This window comes from Zootermopsis nevadensis, unplaced genomic scaffold (genome assembly GCF_977971745.1).
Source record: "Zootermopsis nevadensis isolate Lab colony 2312 unplaced genomic scaffold, Znev_1.0 Znev_ptg000013l, whole genome shotgun sequence".
Taxonomy (NCBI): domain Eukaryota; kingdom Metazoa; phylum Arthropoda; class Insecta; order Blattodea; family Termopsidae; genus Zootermopsis; species Zootermopsis nevadensis.
The window spans coordinates 12490651-12505867 of record NW_028259145.1 but is presented as its reverse complement, the minus strand read 5'-3'; the positions used below and the strand labels follow the sequence as shown (position 1 = coordinate 12505867).

The window sequence follows — 15217 nt, the reverse complement described above, 5'->3', positions numbered from 1 at the left end:
ATTTAAAATTAATATTTGCTTACCTTCCACTGCTATGGAGACTGAACTAGATGAATGTCCATACTGATTAGACGCTGAACATCTGTATGCTCCAGCATCACTTCCATTTGCTCGCATAATCAACAGGCGATGGTTTTCTGTATAAAAAAATATTACATGTGAAACACTATTAATATTAAGTGAAAGAAAACAGTTAAACCCATAGTCGAATCCTACTGCTGTTGCTGAGACATCTGATATTGTTCACGATCTCATCATTAAAGTTCTGTAAATTTGCCCGGTATGCGTTCCTGGACAAACCGGCGTAAACGGAATCGGCGTAAATTGAAACTCTTTTTATAATGTAAATCAATGGGAAATCAATGACATGTGTTCCCAGCAACCAAACATTGACGAGTAATATAATGGCATTACATTTTAAGCTCTGAAATAACGTAAATAAAATAAAGGGAATTTAAAGAATATAGTTTATACACTTACAATCGGCAATTCGTTGGTCCCCACAATTGACTGCAATTCTTTCATGTGATTGATGTGTACAGTCATCTCTGCTGTTATGCAATAGTTGCATTCATGTAAGAAGCTGACCTATAGAAAATCGCGTAGTAAAAATAACCCCAGTACCTCTGCAGAGATTAAATTAGTCCTTTGAAAGTTTAAGGCACCAGAAATGAAATTGCATAAGAGCAAACTCGCATATGCACAAGTTTGCATTTCACTTACAGATTTTACCGATTAATCGATCTCATTTGAGCAAATTCGTGTTAACGAAACATACATAATTGCAGAGATGACTGTATTTATATTTTTTATTCAAAATCAGTGATGTACGAATTACGATTTATTATAAGAATCAGTACGAGATACATTGTAAAACGTTATAAATAATAGTAAAATATATTTTTTTCACTTTTTGACTTGCTGGTTTCAAAATCGGCGTTATTCTGAATTGGCGCAAATTGAACCGGCACAAATCGAGGGTTACCTGTACTCACCTGTGATGTGTATCCTTCCACTGGGTTCCAACAGTTGTTCATCTTTATACCAAACTACCTGAGGAATGGGGTACCCATCAACATCACATGGGATTGAGATGTCACTTCCAATTGGATAAACTGTTCGAGTGAGTGACACATTGGCTTGCACAGGAACTAAACACAGGAAATCAAAAAATAAAAACACTTACTAATAAGATTTTTTTAAATTGTTTTCTCTTCCTGTTACTTTCCATGGAATTTTTAAGTATTTATGAAAATGACCATGCATGATTGGCAAAAATAATTAACCCTTTATTTGTTCACCTGCAATATTTTAAAATTTAAATCAAAACATGAAACTCAGAATGGAAATATATACATGTATTTGTTAGGAAGTTTGAGTCAATATTTTATTGTAATTACAAAATAACCATTATCCAAAAATCTTACTTTAATTTCAGAAACACTCTTGTGTGTCATGTCACAGTGCCACCTCTTCTGTTGAAGATATAAATGTAGTACTCTTTGATTAAATTAGAGGAAAAAATTCAGTTGCACACTGATAATTGAACCTGAAATTTAAGTCTGGCCAAAAGGCCTACAGTACACATGTTTTAATCCCCTATTCACATATTTAAAGATTAAATTTGGCAATAAATTGTGCTACTTTTATGAGGCATGAGTGACTATGATCTAATTAGACATTCTGTCCTGGTATTAGACTGTGTGCTTCATTTCATTCTATTACAAACCCTCTTCAAACTTATATGATACACTAATGTTCACGCAGCTGTCAGAACACTTCATGATTCAAAAGAATATCTAGGTATTCTATGTAAAATGAAACTTAAAATTCTTAAACCCTAGAACAGAAACCGAAGAACTTTGATCTGAAATTATAGGCCCTAATGAGTTTAATCAAAATAGTTTCTTTGAGAATTATAGCCATATTAGCACTAGCTCTGAGTACCCATATTTCAAAATTCCCAAGCTCAGACGTGTCTGCTTACCTATGAACACTCTTGGAGTAAGTTCAGGTTCAGGATGGGGTGAAATTTCTGGAGGAGATGTGGGCTGTACAAAAGGAGGGCGAGTTCTAGACTGAGGCTGGGGAGGTGGGCGGACAGGACGGTAAGGGTATGATGGTCTTTCTGTAGGAGCTTCAGTTTCAGGGATTTCAGGTCTCTTTGGTGCAGGAACAAGGTACTCATTATATTTAGAGTCCCCAGAGTACACAGGACCTACAGCTTGAACTGTAACAGTCCATGATGCAGCTCTGCCATATCCATTATATGCTTGGCATGTATAGGGGCCAAGGTTTCTTAAGGTTACAGAGCGGATCAGTAAGGAATAATCTCGTCGCTGTTCAAACTGCTCTGAACTTAGTGGCAGCATGCGATCACCACGCCACCAAGTGACGGTTGGAGGAGGCCAACCCACAGCATAGCACTGCAGTATTGTTGGAGCACCCAGTGTAACCACCACATATGTCTTGTCTTCACCAATCACCTCAGCAGGACGTGAAGTAGGCTCTACAAGTATTGTTAGTGACGTACATCCATGCAAAACAACCACTATGCACCAACGTATCAAGCACATCAAAACATGATTAATCTCAGATAAAGATTTGTGCACATACTGAAGAAGAAGAAGAAGAAGAAGAAGAAGAAACAGTTTTAAGGCAGAATAAAAATATATCACATTCTAAATCTTATCTGCCATTTTTCATGTGCAAATTTTGTTCTCAATGTTTAAAAATTATGCATCCAAAACAAATATCAGTCTAAATAAAATATGTTTATACCTTAAAATGTATTTTCAAACATTTGGGACATTCACATAATAACGTTCCAAATGTTTGGGACATAATAACATCCCAAACATTTGGGACGTTATTATGTGAATGTACGCACATAAATAAAATTGTATAATAAATTAATCAAGCATGCATTATATTTTAGAAGATTTGGACAGATACTGATTAGTTGTGCTTTAGGAAAATGACATAGCTCAGTGACAAGTAAATTATTTACTAATATGTAAGTATTATGAACTTTGCTAAAAGGAGTCCAAGTAATCATGAAGAAAAAGAAGTAAATTAATCAGCACTTCAAATATGTCATCCATAAGATGTAGATTATATTACAATACTAAGGTATCACAAAACAAAAACAATCAACATAGGAAAATGTATGAAAGTATATTAAATAATCTGTGCTATCTGTGTAATTATGGTTATAGGTCTGTTTCAGTATGAATGACCTGTACTCTGTTACAAAAAAGTATAAAGGCTATAAGTACCCTATTGACTTGTAATTACAGCAAAATTCTTCATTGCAGTAATAGGGAATTCAAAATTAAATAAAAATCAGACTACCAATAAATCTGAATTAACAGAAAATGTTTTGTTGTAAAACGTATTAACATAATTTTTTCATTTCTCATTTCTCACATGCATGCAAATGAAACATCAGGGAGGAACAATTCAGAGCTTCCTTACAAATTTGTCATAAAACAAAAAATCACCTATTGTTTTCTTTCACCAACCAAACACAGTTAATGATTAGGATAGTTAACGTATCAGTTTCCTGTGCTTAGAAAATGAATTTCATGCTAAAAAACCCAAGCTGTTAAAATAAAGACAGACATGCAAATATAATAAAATTAACTACTTAAAAAATTATACAAATTATGTTTTGAATTTAATATTTCTAAGTCAATTCACTTACCTGTTACTTCTAATTCAAACTCTCTTTGTATTGGCTTACCAATACCATTATCTGCTATACAGATATAAATGCCGGAGTCCTTACGATATAAACCAATTATCTGCAAGGATCCATCAAGCAGCAACTTATACCTTCCAGAACCATCAATCTGTATACAAATTTTAACACAATTAAAAAAGGAAAACAGGCAGCTGATAAGATTATGATTAAACTTTTGTAAACTGCAAGATTAACAGGTTCCTACAAAAAATTATACAATTCACATTAATGTAATCTTCAAACAAAAGAGTCAGCACATGGAACATGCTGGAAACATGAATTCCTTCATGACATCGGGCAAGAAAAGTTATCCACCTAAAGAAATATTATTAGGATAGTAGCATTCTCTCAGTTTTTGATATATAAATTCTGTCAACTAGCTAACACCATCTTTAAACCTCATCTAGCATGCAGACTGTAGTTTCTCCACCTATGCATTATAAAATGCAAGGCTAGAATACATGAATGACATTTCAGACATTACAATTAAAAAAAACACTTTAAATGACAGTAAACTCCACAAATGTCTACAGTTTAATATCAAACAGGTCTTGCAATGAACAAGTGAAACAACTGCCATGAGTGACCAACACAGTTCTGACAGACAGTATGGTATTAAAATGTTATTTTAGGCTTAATTTTATACAAAAGTTAAAGTATAAACTATTATACAAATGTTAATTTCTTAAACATTTATCTTTTTTTTTCATAGTCAAAATTTGAAGTTTCAGCCATAGCAGAATTTTTGTTGATAATATACGAGGTGCGATCGGAAAGTTTAAAGACTGTGTCAATAGCGGGCGAACCGGATGTAGTACAAGCTTCTGCCTTTATGGGGTGCGGCCTACATTCATAGTGAATCAGTGTGCCAGCCGGCATCATCGAATAAGCATTTGTTTCTTAGTTACGGGCGTTTTGGTAGTTCATTACACCGACCCTCCTGCGATTTTGGAATGGCGTGTGCATCAAATTTTGCCAAAGACTCGCCAAAACGGCTACGGAAACCTATGAAATGCTAAAGCAAGCATTTGGGGAGTCCGCAATGGGTCATGCACAAACGTTTGTGTGGCATTCACGTTTTAAAAATGGCCGAACCTCTGTCGATGATAACGAGCGTTCTGGACGACCATCTTCGAGCACAACGCCCGAAAATGTTACGAAGATTCGGCAGGCCATTCACGAAGATCGACGTCGTATCATCAACGACTTGTGCGACATTGTTGGGATAGGCTATGGGACCTGTCAGCTGATTCTAAAGGAAGAACTCCACATGCGACGCATCATGACAACGCGCCAGCGCACACCGCCCTCAAAGTTCGGCAGTTTTTGACCTCAAACACCATGGCCGTCATCCCGCACCCTCCTTATTCGCCGTGTGACTTCTTCCTCTTCCCAAAGATGAAAATTCAGCTAAAGGGAAGGAGATTTGAGACGATAGAAGAGATTCAGGCAGAATCGCAGATGGTGCTTGACAGGCTGAAAAAGAAAGATTTCCAGGGATGCTTCCAGGCTTGGCAGCGGCGCTGGGATCGTTGTGTTCACTCCCAGGGGAACTACTTCGAGGGTGATGGATGAACTTAATACCTGAGATAAGTGTACGGGTTTTTATAGGCGCAGTCTAGAAACTTTCCGATCGCACCTCGTATAATTTTTAACTCTAACCCTTAAATGCAATCAAATCTACAAATAATTTAGAGTTCTAAAACTGAACTGTTGACACAACTATATTGATAAGGGTTGAACGTACCATAGCTACTCCCTTCCTCCATGAAATTGTTGGAGTTGGTCTTCCTCTTGCTACACAACGCAATGTCACATAATTGCCTTCTTCAGAACGCACCTGTGGCTTTGATTCTGTTTCCTCAAAGCTTGGGGGTTCAGCTGAAAATGTAAGACATTGCTTTTATTTTTAAATCAGCAAATAACATTTTTAAAACATAAAACACTCACATTGAGTTTAAACTTCTTTTTACTGATGTGATGGGGTGAGACTATATCTCTGTGGAACTGGGTCTCTAATGTGTCCTTTGTCTATCCCTGAGATGATATATGAGTGAATATGCTCTATGTTAAAAGGCACATTAGAATATTAGGGAGGACAACATCCACTTTCTGAGGAACATTTGGTATACACAGCATTTCTAGAGTCTGTTTTATTCCTGTGTTAAAGTAACTTTCTGTCATTATATAACAACATTTTCATTATAATTACAACAGTCACACGAAGATGGGTATACAGCCAGCTTGCAAAATGTCATATGTATAATATACACTTCGGACAATGGACAATGTTCAATATAATATTCATATAATAGATAATCATTGTCACAATCCTTTAAAAAGTTACTGACAACTGTGTACTATTGATCATCCTAACCTCCTTGTATACCATAAGACTCTGGTGGTAGTAAATGTGGTGCTTCTGTGGTTATATGCTCAGCAAATACAGGGTTCAGACAGGATGACACACAGCCACTGAAGCAGCATTTGGTATCTCCAGTACAGTCTGCATCTGACTGGCACTCCTGAACACAGTTCCCATCACTGACTGCAAATTTGGGACACTGTCCAGGTTTGTTTGCTACAAAACCACAAAGACAAAAATTACCCAAGTTGGACAGATACAAATTTTCAATTTTAAACACAATGTATATGCAAAAGATAGTGTCTTTATGATATGCATAAAATAAAACACTAATTTAACAATTTAACACTAACTTGGAAACTGCAACATTTTATTGAGTTTATGTTTTCCTTTGTACTATATTTGTCACAGCAAAGCAGCAAACAGCAACCTAATTATTCACTGCTGTTTCTGTGCTTCAAAAGTATGTGGTTTCAAGGCCTGATTTTAATGGCAGGCAAGCACATGATTATAAATGATAATAATTATAAATGGAAATATATCATTATGGTCAATTATCAGGTTCAATCTGAGTACTAATAATAAAATTTATAGTTAAAACAGCCAGAAATAACAAATGATCTTAGAACCATCAAAATATGAAACAGCTGTAACCTACAAGTTATGGTAACTCACTTGGTCTGCAGACACCTCTGAACTCTGTCTCATTTGTCTGTAGATTGTGATAAAGGTCAACAGCACACTGTGTTTCATTAGGACAAGAGTATTTCTTGCAAGGATCATGACACTGACATCTCTCACAATCATCAGAATCCACAAATCGTTCCACACCATAAGGACATTGTAGCAGATGGCATTCCAATGTGGCAGCTTCGCATTTGTTTTCACCAGGTTTTACTGGGCCAGAACCTACATCAATCTCATTAGCTGGAAAAATATTACATAATGCTATAATGCCATTACTTCTTGATGAGTATAAAACTAATATTTCTTTGCTACACTTGATAAAACAATTATTTTGCATGTTGTTTTGTATGGATGTGAAACATGGTATTTCACTCTCAAGGAGGAACATAGATTGCAGGTGTTTGAGAATAGGGTGTTAAGGAGAATATTTGGGCCTAGGAGAGAAGAGGATGGGGTATGGAGAAAATTGCATAATTATGAGCTTAAAAATTTATACTCCTCCCCCAATACTGTCAGGGTGATAGAGTCGAGAAGAATGAGATGGGTGGGACATGTGGCTCGCATGAATGGGGCAAGAGGTGTGTACCAGGTATTGGTTGGGAAGCCTGAGGGGAAGAGACCACTGGGGAGACCTAGATGTAGATGGGAGGATAATATCAAGCAAGATCTATGGGAGACAGGAGTTGAAGGCGACTGGATTTTGTTGGTCCAAGACAGGGACCAGTGGAGGGCTTCAGGGTTCCCTAACCATTCTAGTTAGTTAGTTAGCACTTGATTAATGCAATTCTGTTGTAACTAAATGGAGGTACAGATGAATATTCAAGGGCAGAGATACATGACTGAATGAAACTAAGGAAGATCTGCAGGATTGTAAAATTAATTTTATATATCAAAGATTCCCCTCTGGGGTGTAGGAAGTGGCAATCCCAGGGTACCCAAGCTACCCAGTGCCTGGGGGTTTAGCTGGGCCACCCTGTCTCCGGAGGATAGAAATTTGGAGGCCTGGTACTCCAGATTGGGAGTTGGCATGGGGGTTGACAGCCCCATCATGGAAAATTAATTGTACAGAAACCTAATATGAGAAGAAGCTAGACAGCTCTAACAGAAAAAGGCAGAAGATAGAACAGAATGAAAGAAACTCCTTAAGGAGGCTGTAGTGCCACAGAGTAGTAGTAGTATTATATTAGAGATTATTAGTTAAGGAGAAATTAATGCATAAATGGAAAAATATGGCAAGAAAAATGGTAAATTTGTTAGGAATATCATGACACATAAAGGAAGTAGTCATGTTTCCAACTTACACCAAACCAAAACCTGTATTTCCCTGTGCAGAAACTAGGCATCCTAAAATTAAACACTTGGTTTCTAGCACTATTCTGCAGCCACAATTTCTTCCAAAAGTAACCATTATGGATTAATCCTTATTTTTAATATTTCCCAGAATAAACTCAGTTTTAGTAATTTCTGATTCCAAGTAAAATAACTTCATATGAAGAGGCACTTATTTTTATTGTTCCATCCACCTCCTTATTTTATAAGAAAAGAATTTTATAGCATCATGTCTGTATACATGATTCCTGCTAATAAATTTTCAATCAACTTAAGAATTTTCATAAAGCCATAACACCTTCAAATATGCGATATTGCAACCCAACATTAACAACTTCACCATTGTGAAACACTCAGATCTCACACAACTTATAATATAGATCCCCAATACCAAATTTTGTCAAAATCTGCACTTCGGAAACCCATATTGTTGAAAGGGGACAGACACATTTTAAATTCAAGAGGTGTAGATTTGACACAAAACTCTACTAGATTTAAAGGAGCTAGGATAGTTCTGTCAGTACAGTAAATGGATGGCTGGACTTTGATCCCTGGCTGGGGCACAGGATTTTTCTTCCAGCCTCTTCATCCAGACAAGCTCTAGGGCCAACTCAGTCTCCCATCAATTGGGTACTGTGGATCCTATGTCCAGGTGTAAAGCATAGCTGGGGCATGAGACTAATCACCCACTCCTATCTAGTGCTGAAGTCAAGAAAGAGTAGGGCTATTCCTCCTCTACTCCCTACTACCCATAAGTGCCTTCAAGGCATGTACTAGAAACAGCTTTACCTTTGTAAGACTTGAGGTTCTCACAGCGGTGAGTATGAAGATTTCTGTCTTCTGGGTTATTGCGCTGTGTAGTCTGGTCGATGTTAACCAACGTTTCAGAGGTCATCAGGGCGATGAATATTCATCGCCCTGATGACGGAGGCAGTATGACCTCTGAAACGTTGGTTAACATCGACCAGACTACACAGCGCAATAACCCAGAAGACAGAAATCTTCAGCTTTACCTTTCACTGCATTCAAAATACACACATTTCAAAAGATGACACAATATTCTCCTACAAATGCTGTTCTAAAATGGCCACATAAGGCTTGTACAATACATTATGCAAAGACTGATACACAGAGATAAGAAAAATTATTCAATAAAGATAATTGTAAAAAGTGGAATTTCCAGAGAAGTGCAAAGTGTTTCATGCCAATACAAATTTGTTCTTCATGATTTGGAAGTTAAGTGGTGCAGAAGAAGGGTGCTGGTGCAGGTGCTGGTTATTATAGCGGCCTCACACTTACGTCGCACATCAGTTACACCGGGCTGTCCATACCCTTCTTGCAAGACTACAGAACAGAAATTAAGACAGGATTGGAAGTTCTTGAATCGGTTGCGATTTCCAGCACAACCACTGTAGATGAATGGAATGCAAGTCTGCCGATCCTCATCAAAATACCACCTCTTATAATAGCCACCTGAACATGGGCCAGTATCTACAGGCAGCTGACATACAGCTATGAAAAGATGATTGGATGAACACAATGAACTACATATTATGCTACATTAGTAATGCATTCATTAGTCTTTATCATAATTAGTAACTCAACAGAAGAAAAAATATTCCAAAGTAAATTAGTCATTTTACATGAAATCTATGTTACTTTGAATGAACAAAGGAATTACAAGACATACAGAATTTTATTCTCAGTTACCTCACTCTCTACTTTCTTATAAAGCATAATCAGAAGACAATATGTATTGCAAACTTGATATCTAGAAAACAACAGTTTTGTTAAAAGTTTGTTTCATTAATCTGATACTTAGTAACAACAAACTGGAAGGTAATTCATTACAGCAGCAATTATTTCTGACTTTTCTGTATAATACAGTAACAGGCACTTTACAAATATAATTTAAAAACATTTCTTTCTTTAAATCCGTTTTTTGGTTCAGAAATGTGAGCTCTACAATTTCCTGTCATCTGATAGAAAGTGACCATGAAATTCTTGAACCTGTCTTTTCTATTAACAACTACTGATAATATATTTTCTTCACATTATTAAATATTACATATAATACATGTACCAAATTTTATATTTGTATTCTAGACACCTATTCATGCCTGTGTAATACAAATCTAATAAAAACAATGATGACTTAAACTGCCTATTTGAAGAAAAAAATTATTCTGTGAATCAAACAGACTAGCAAATCAATACTGCTTATAGAAAATTAATGTGGCTTTGTGTTGTACTTTCTTTTACTGTCGCTGTGCTTCAGTTCTTTCCCATAATGACATGAAAATGGCAAGATTGACTGCTGCAGTGCTAGAAATTGGGCCCACACCCTACTATAAGCATTGATATGTTTGGCACCTTGTAGTTTTAGTGTAACATATACAGACAAATAATCTCATAATTTCAATGTTCATGTCAAAATTATTTTCAAGATTGAAACCTCATTATCACAACCATGCAGTTAGTATATTATAGACTACATTAATTCATGAAATCTGAAGGTTTCTGTTGATGGTGCTTTATGATCTGTAAATGTGGTGTTTTGAACTTCATCCGTTATCTGTTTTTCAATAAAATTATGATATTTTGGAAGGTCAGTCATCCCCCATCTTTAGGGAAAATGGAAAGGACAGAAACCCAATCTATTGAGCCCCCTGGTTGAGCTAGCCTCAGACCAGGACATTGTAATTTTACTGAAATACAGACAATGGACAAAGTCCAAAATACCACTTTTACAGACCATTACATTACTTCATTTCACTATATATATAATGCACATTTGTACAGCATCATATAAAATTTAACTTAATATTATTATACACCTGTATTAAATGACAGGCATTCCAATCCACTTTAAATTTAAACCTTTTACAATTCACTAACAAACTGTCATGTTATAGTCAGAACTATTGGTGTTAAAACAAACTGCACAGCACAAGCTGAACACCTGTGGATACTTCATATGGATCTAAAATATAAAGAGCCATTATAATTTGAATAAATTTGTATAACTGACTGACTAACTAACTGGCTATCTAACTCACTAATTAATTCATTCAGGAACTAATAAAACAACAAACTAAGTAATAAACAAAATAATGGCACTACATGGAACAGTATCTTCCTTGATTTAAAATGTGCATATTTATACACACTAAAAAAGAATATAAATTAAACAAATTTAAAGTCTTTGAAATGGTAATTAATGTAAATTTTACACTGATAATGTTTATTAGTAGCATATATGGAAGAAAATTAACCCTTATCTTACTGGAATAGAGAACTTTAACCTTTCAAACTAAGGATCTGTTTGCTGGACTCTACTTCCAGGGTTAATGTTTCAGTGGTATGCTAGTGCAACACACAGTAAGCTGGATTACATATAAGCCAACATTAAAAGCACAGAATTCCATTACCTTGGTGAGAAAGAGTTGTATCATTGCCACGAGGAAACAATTCTTCACGATGAAGACAGATGGTTTCACACTCTTCCAGAGAGCTGAAGCGATTTCCATTGCCACCACAGCCACCATACACAAATTCTTGGCAACCACCAGCTGTTGGATTATAGTACCACTTCTGGAAATACCCTCGGCAAGGGCCAGTTTCATAGGGGACATTGCACACATCTGTACATACAAAAAAGCAATAAAGTATATTCTATTTTCATGTAACTAAATGATGCTTCTTCTTGTAATGTAAGCAATATTTTTATAGCTGTAAAATTTGTCTGAATATAATAAATTATCATTAATATTGGATGATTTAAATGAATAGAGTCATTTATCAATCCATGATTCTGCAAAGTTCGATATGGAAATTCCTTTTCACACTACAAAATACTCCAAACTGGCCTTCCTCAAGGAGCTGTACTGAGTTGTACCTTGTTCAACATTTATGTTAACGATTTTATTAGCAGCCTGAAATCCGTACCTGGAGTTCAGTGTTTATTATATGCAGACGACCTCATGTTCTGGATGGAGAAGGAAAAAAGAGGAGCTGAAGATAATACTGAGATAACTCTCAAAGAGGTACTCCAAATACTTGAAAGCTTGAGTGAAAAGAATAATATGACTATAAATGCAACTAAGTATGCATCCCAATCTTTTTCACTTACACATGAACCAACACAACCTAAATTAAAGTACAAAAATATTGCAGTAAATCAAACAGACAGTTATACGTATTTGGGGGTAACTTTTGACAATAAATTATCTTGAAAGAAGCAAATTGAAAGGGTCAAACCCGAGCCACCAAACGTCTTGGTATACTAAAACATCTTACAGGATGTAAATGGGGCTGTGCTCATTCTACCCTTAACATAAAATATAAAATGTACATCCTCCCTACAATAACCTACTGTTGTGAACCCCTCGTCACTGCTGCTCAACAAAATTTACATAAACTGGAAAAGGTGCAAAACCAAGCCCTGTGACTTATCACTGGTGCAGTAAAGACAACTCTCATTACTGCCATGCTTTTTGTTACGAGTAATAGAACAATACAGGAATTAATAAAAGAAAAAACGGTAATTCTATATGAAAAGCTAATCAGAATACCAGGAGAAGAATACTGGAAAAGTTATTGATTAAGTGAACTGAAATTAAACACACAGAAAGGATTTGTACAATTTGCAACGGAATTAAAATCTGAGCTTGGATTCACAAATAAACCACAAATACTACTATAGATACAGAACCCAGTTGAGACTGATTACATTGAGTTTTACACTGATCTCCAACAACCAGTCTCAAAAAAGTTAACAAATCCAGAAATTATGAAGGCCCTAGCACAAGAAACTATCAACACCAAATACCCAAAGGAATCATGGCTTCATGTCTATACTGATGGCTCCAAAATTGATGGGTTTATCAATGCAGGCACAGGAATATATTGTGACCTATTCTTCCACTACAGTCCTGCTGGCCGTCATAGAACACCTTGTGACGGGGAAATTGAAGCCATTCTCATAGCAATGAATCAGTTATGCTACTTCTCAGAACGCTTTGTAAGAGCTGTATTACTATCAGATTCTAAGGCTGCAATTCAGTCAATCGGATCCACAAGCGCCCCCAAATCAATAGAAATTCAAGAGCGCTGCAAAATCCTTCACCAACTAAAGATAAAAAACAGAACTATAATATTACAGTGTATACCAGCCCATTGCCAAATACTTGGAAACGAACAAGCTGACCAACTAGCCAAGAAAGGGGCTAAGGTACTGCAAATAGATAACAAAGCATCATCTTTCCACTCCATTCAATTGTTCATATGACAGGCCTTGAGGAACAAACACTTTCAACAGTTGTCAGCACAAATTTCAGAGAAACAATGGAAGGAATCACTACTGAACATCCCAGATTGGCCCAGGTGGGACGCAGTTGCAGCATTCCACTTAAGTACAAGACACGATTGCTTAGCCAAGCACCTCCACCGGATTGGCATCTAAATCAAACCATCCTGTGTTATTTGTAACCGAGGAAATGGACAATCACCACCTACAACACTGCCCAGCTTTGAAGAGAAGCAAACTTTATGATCGCTACTGGGAAGCAAGACGTGTTATGGGTGAAAGATGAAATTCTATGTACCTGCCATTTGACATAAATAAATAATATTGGATGATTCAAGGCTTTCATGGTGACTGAATTCAATGAAGTTTCCCAGTCTATCAGCCATGTGATAATGGTATAATCTGTATCAGACACTGTCCCTGCCTCCATCATCATAGATAAATTTGATTACAATGCCACTCTCACATGGCTGATTGCCCAAGAAGACTTCATTGTATCAATAATAATGGCTCATTACTGACAAAAAAGACATATTAATTGTTTTTCCTTAGCAGATACTTCAGATGTAAAAATTACTTTTTTATTTTGCACTTTTGATTACCAAACAGGATAGGATCCTGACTAATAGAAAATTGTATATAAAAAAGTAATTTAATCTGACTGACTTTTATGATGACTTTTCACACAGAACAGGGAAAAATTACTTCCCACATTAGCAATTCACAGCAGAGACTTTATTTTTCATATATGTTTGTCTGACATCACAGCAGTTGAAACATAGACATGAATTTTACTTCGTTGTCCTGCATAAATAATTACTTCGTCTCACATGAATTGTGACATTATCATGTGTCCAAAGACTCACAAATTCTGTAGCTCATATGTATATATTAAATACTGAAATCATGAAAACTCATGATGTATCAAACACAAATAAATAAAATATTTCTAGAAAATTATTATTTAATTCATTGACTTTTTAATGTCACTTTCAAGGTCAACAAACTTCAAACTGAAACAACTATACCAACCTTGGCCTTTAAAGCTTCCACAGTGCCTTTCACATTGTTCTTCTGATTCAAATCTGTTGGCATTTCCACCACAACCACCATATATAAATGCCTGGCATGCACCAGCATCGCTGTCATAATACCATGCAGCATGTTCCTCTTGACATGGTCCTCTGTCCACAAGTGTGCTGCAGATATCCATGCCAAATGGTGCATGTGTTGTAAGAATAAGTGTGTCTGGGATAAGGGCTGCAGCAGTGCTGCCTGTGATAACTTTACAAAACTCTTCACACTGCTGGCGGTCATTGAAGCGATTTGCATTGCCTTGGCAACCTCCATAATCAAACTCATAACAGGTATCTGCACTGCGATCATAATACCATTGGACGATGCTGCCACTACAAGGTCCCACCACTCGAGGCAGATCACAGGCATCTATGAAAATATTAGCTCCAATTAAAAATTTGCAGCCAGATTATACTTACTACTGTTTTAGTTCAGAAACCTGAAATTTGATTTTACTTTGTTCTTATTTAACATGCTGAAATATAATTTCTAATTGTCATGATGATTGACAAGTCACTTAACCATACAGATATCAGCTATTGACATCTAACAAGACATTCATTTTCTTCAAGCTTTCTAGTTTGATAACGTTCAAATAAGCAGTTTGCTGTACTGCACTGTCAATCTCTAGAATAAGAACCACAGAAACAGGACAGCAACTGTCTGCTATAAATCTTTAAAGCTTAGATTAGTGTTATGATAACAC

At 36.1% G+C, this 15217-nt stretch overlaps 1 protein-coding gene across 6 annotated transcripts in view; it reads right to left on the bottom strand.

Moving 5' to 3' along the window:
* Ppn (proteoglycan-like sulfated glycoprotein papilin) overlaps window positions 1–15217 on the bottom strand; it is a 186285-nt gene that overhangs the window by 2164 nt on the left and 168904 nt on the right. For 4 of the 6 annotated variants that reach the window (XM_087348657.1, XM_087348656.1, XM_087348659.1 and 1 more), the window contains 10 exons: window positions 14467–14880; window positions 11558–11770; window positions 9426–9638; window positions 6786–7037; window positions 6123–6326; window positions 5493–5626; window positions 3707–3854; window positions 1988–2509; window positions 996–1151; window positions 24–137 (listed from right to left, as the gene is read on the bottom strand). In XM_087348657.1, the coding sequence (XP_087204783.1) occupies window positions 24–137; window positions 996–1151; window positions 1988–2509; window positions 3707–3854; window positions 5493–5626; window positions 6123–6326; window positions 6786–7037; window positions 9426–9638; window positions 11558–11770; window positions 14467–14880 (2370 nt within the window). The remainder of the gene's footprint in view (window positions 1–23; window positions 138–995; window positions 1152–1987; window positions 2510–3706; window positions 3855–5492; window positions 5627–6122; window positions 6327–6785; window positions 7038–9425; window positions 9639–11557; window positions 11771–14466; window positions 14881–15217) is intronic. The other 2 variants (XM_087348661.1, XM_087348660.1) reach the window with 2 other exon arrangements.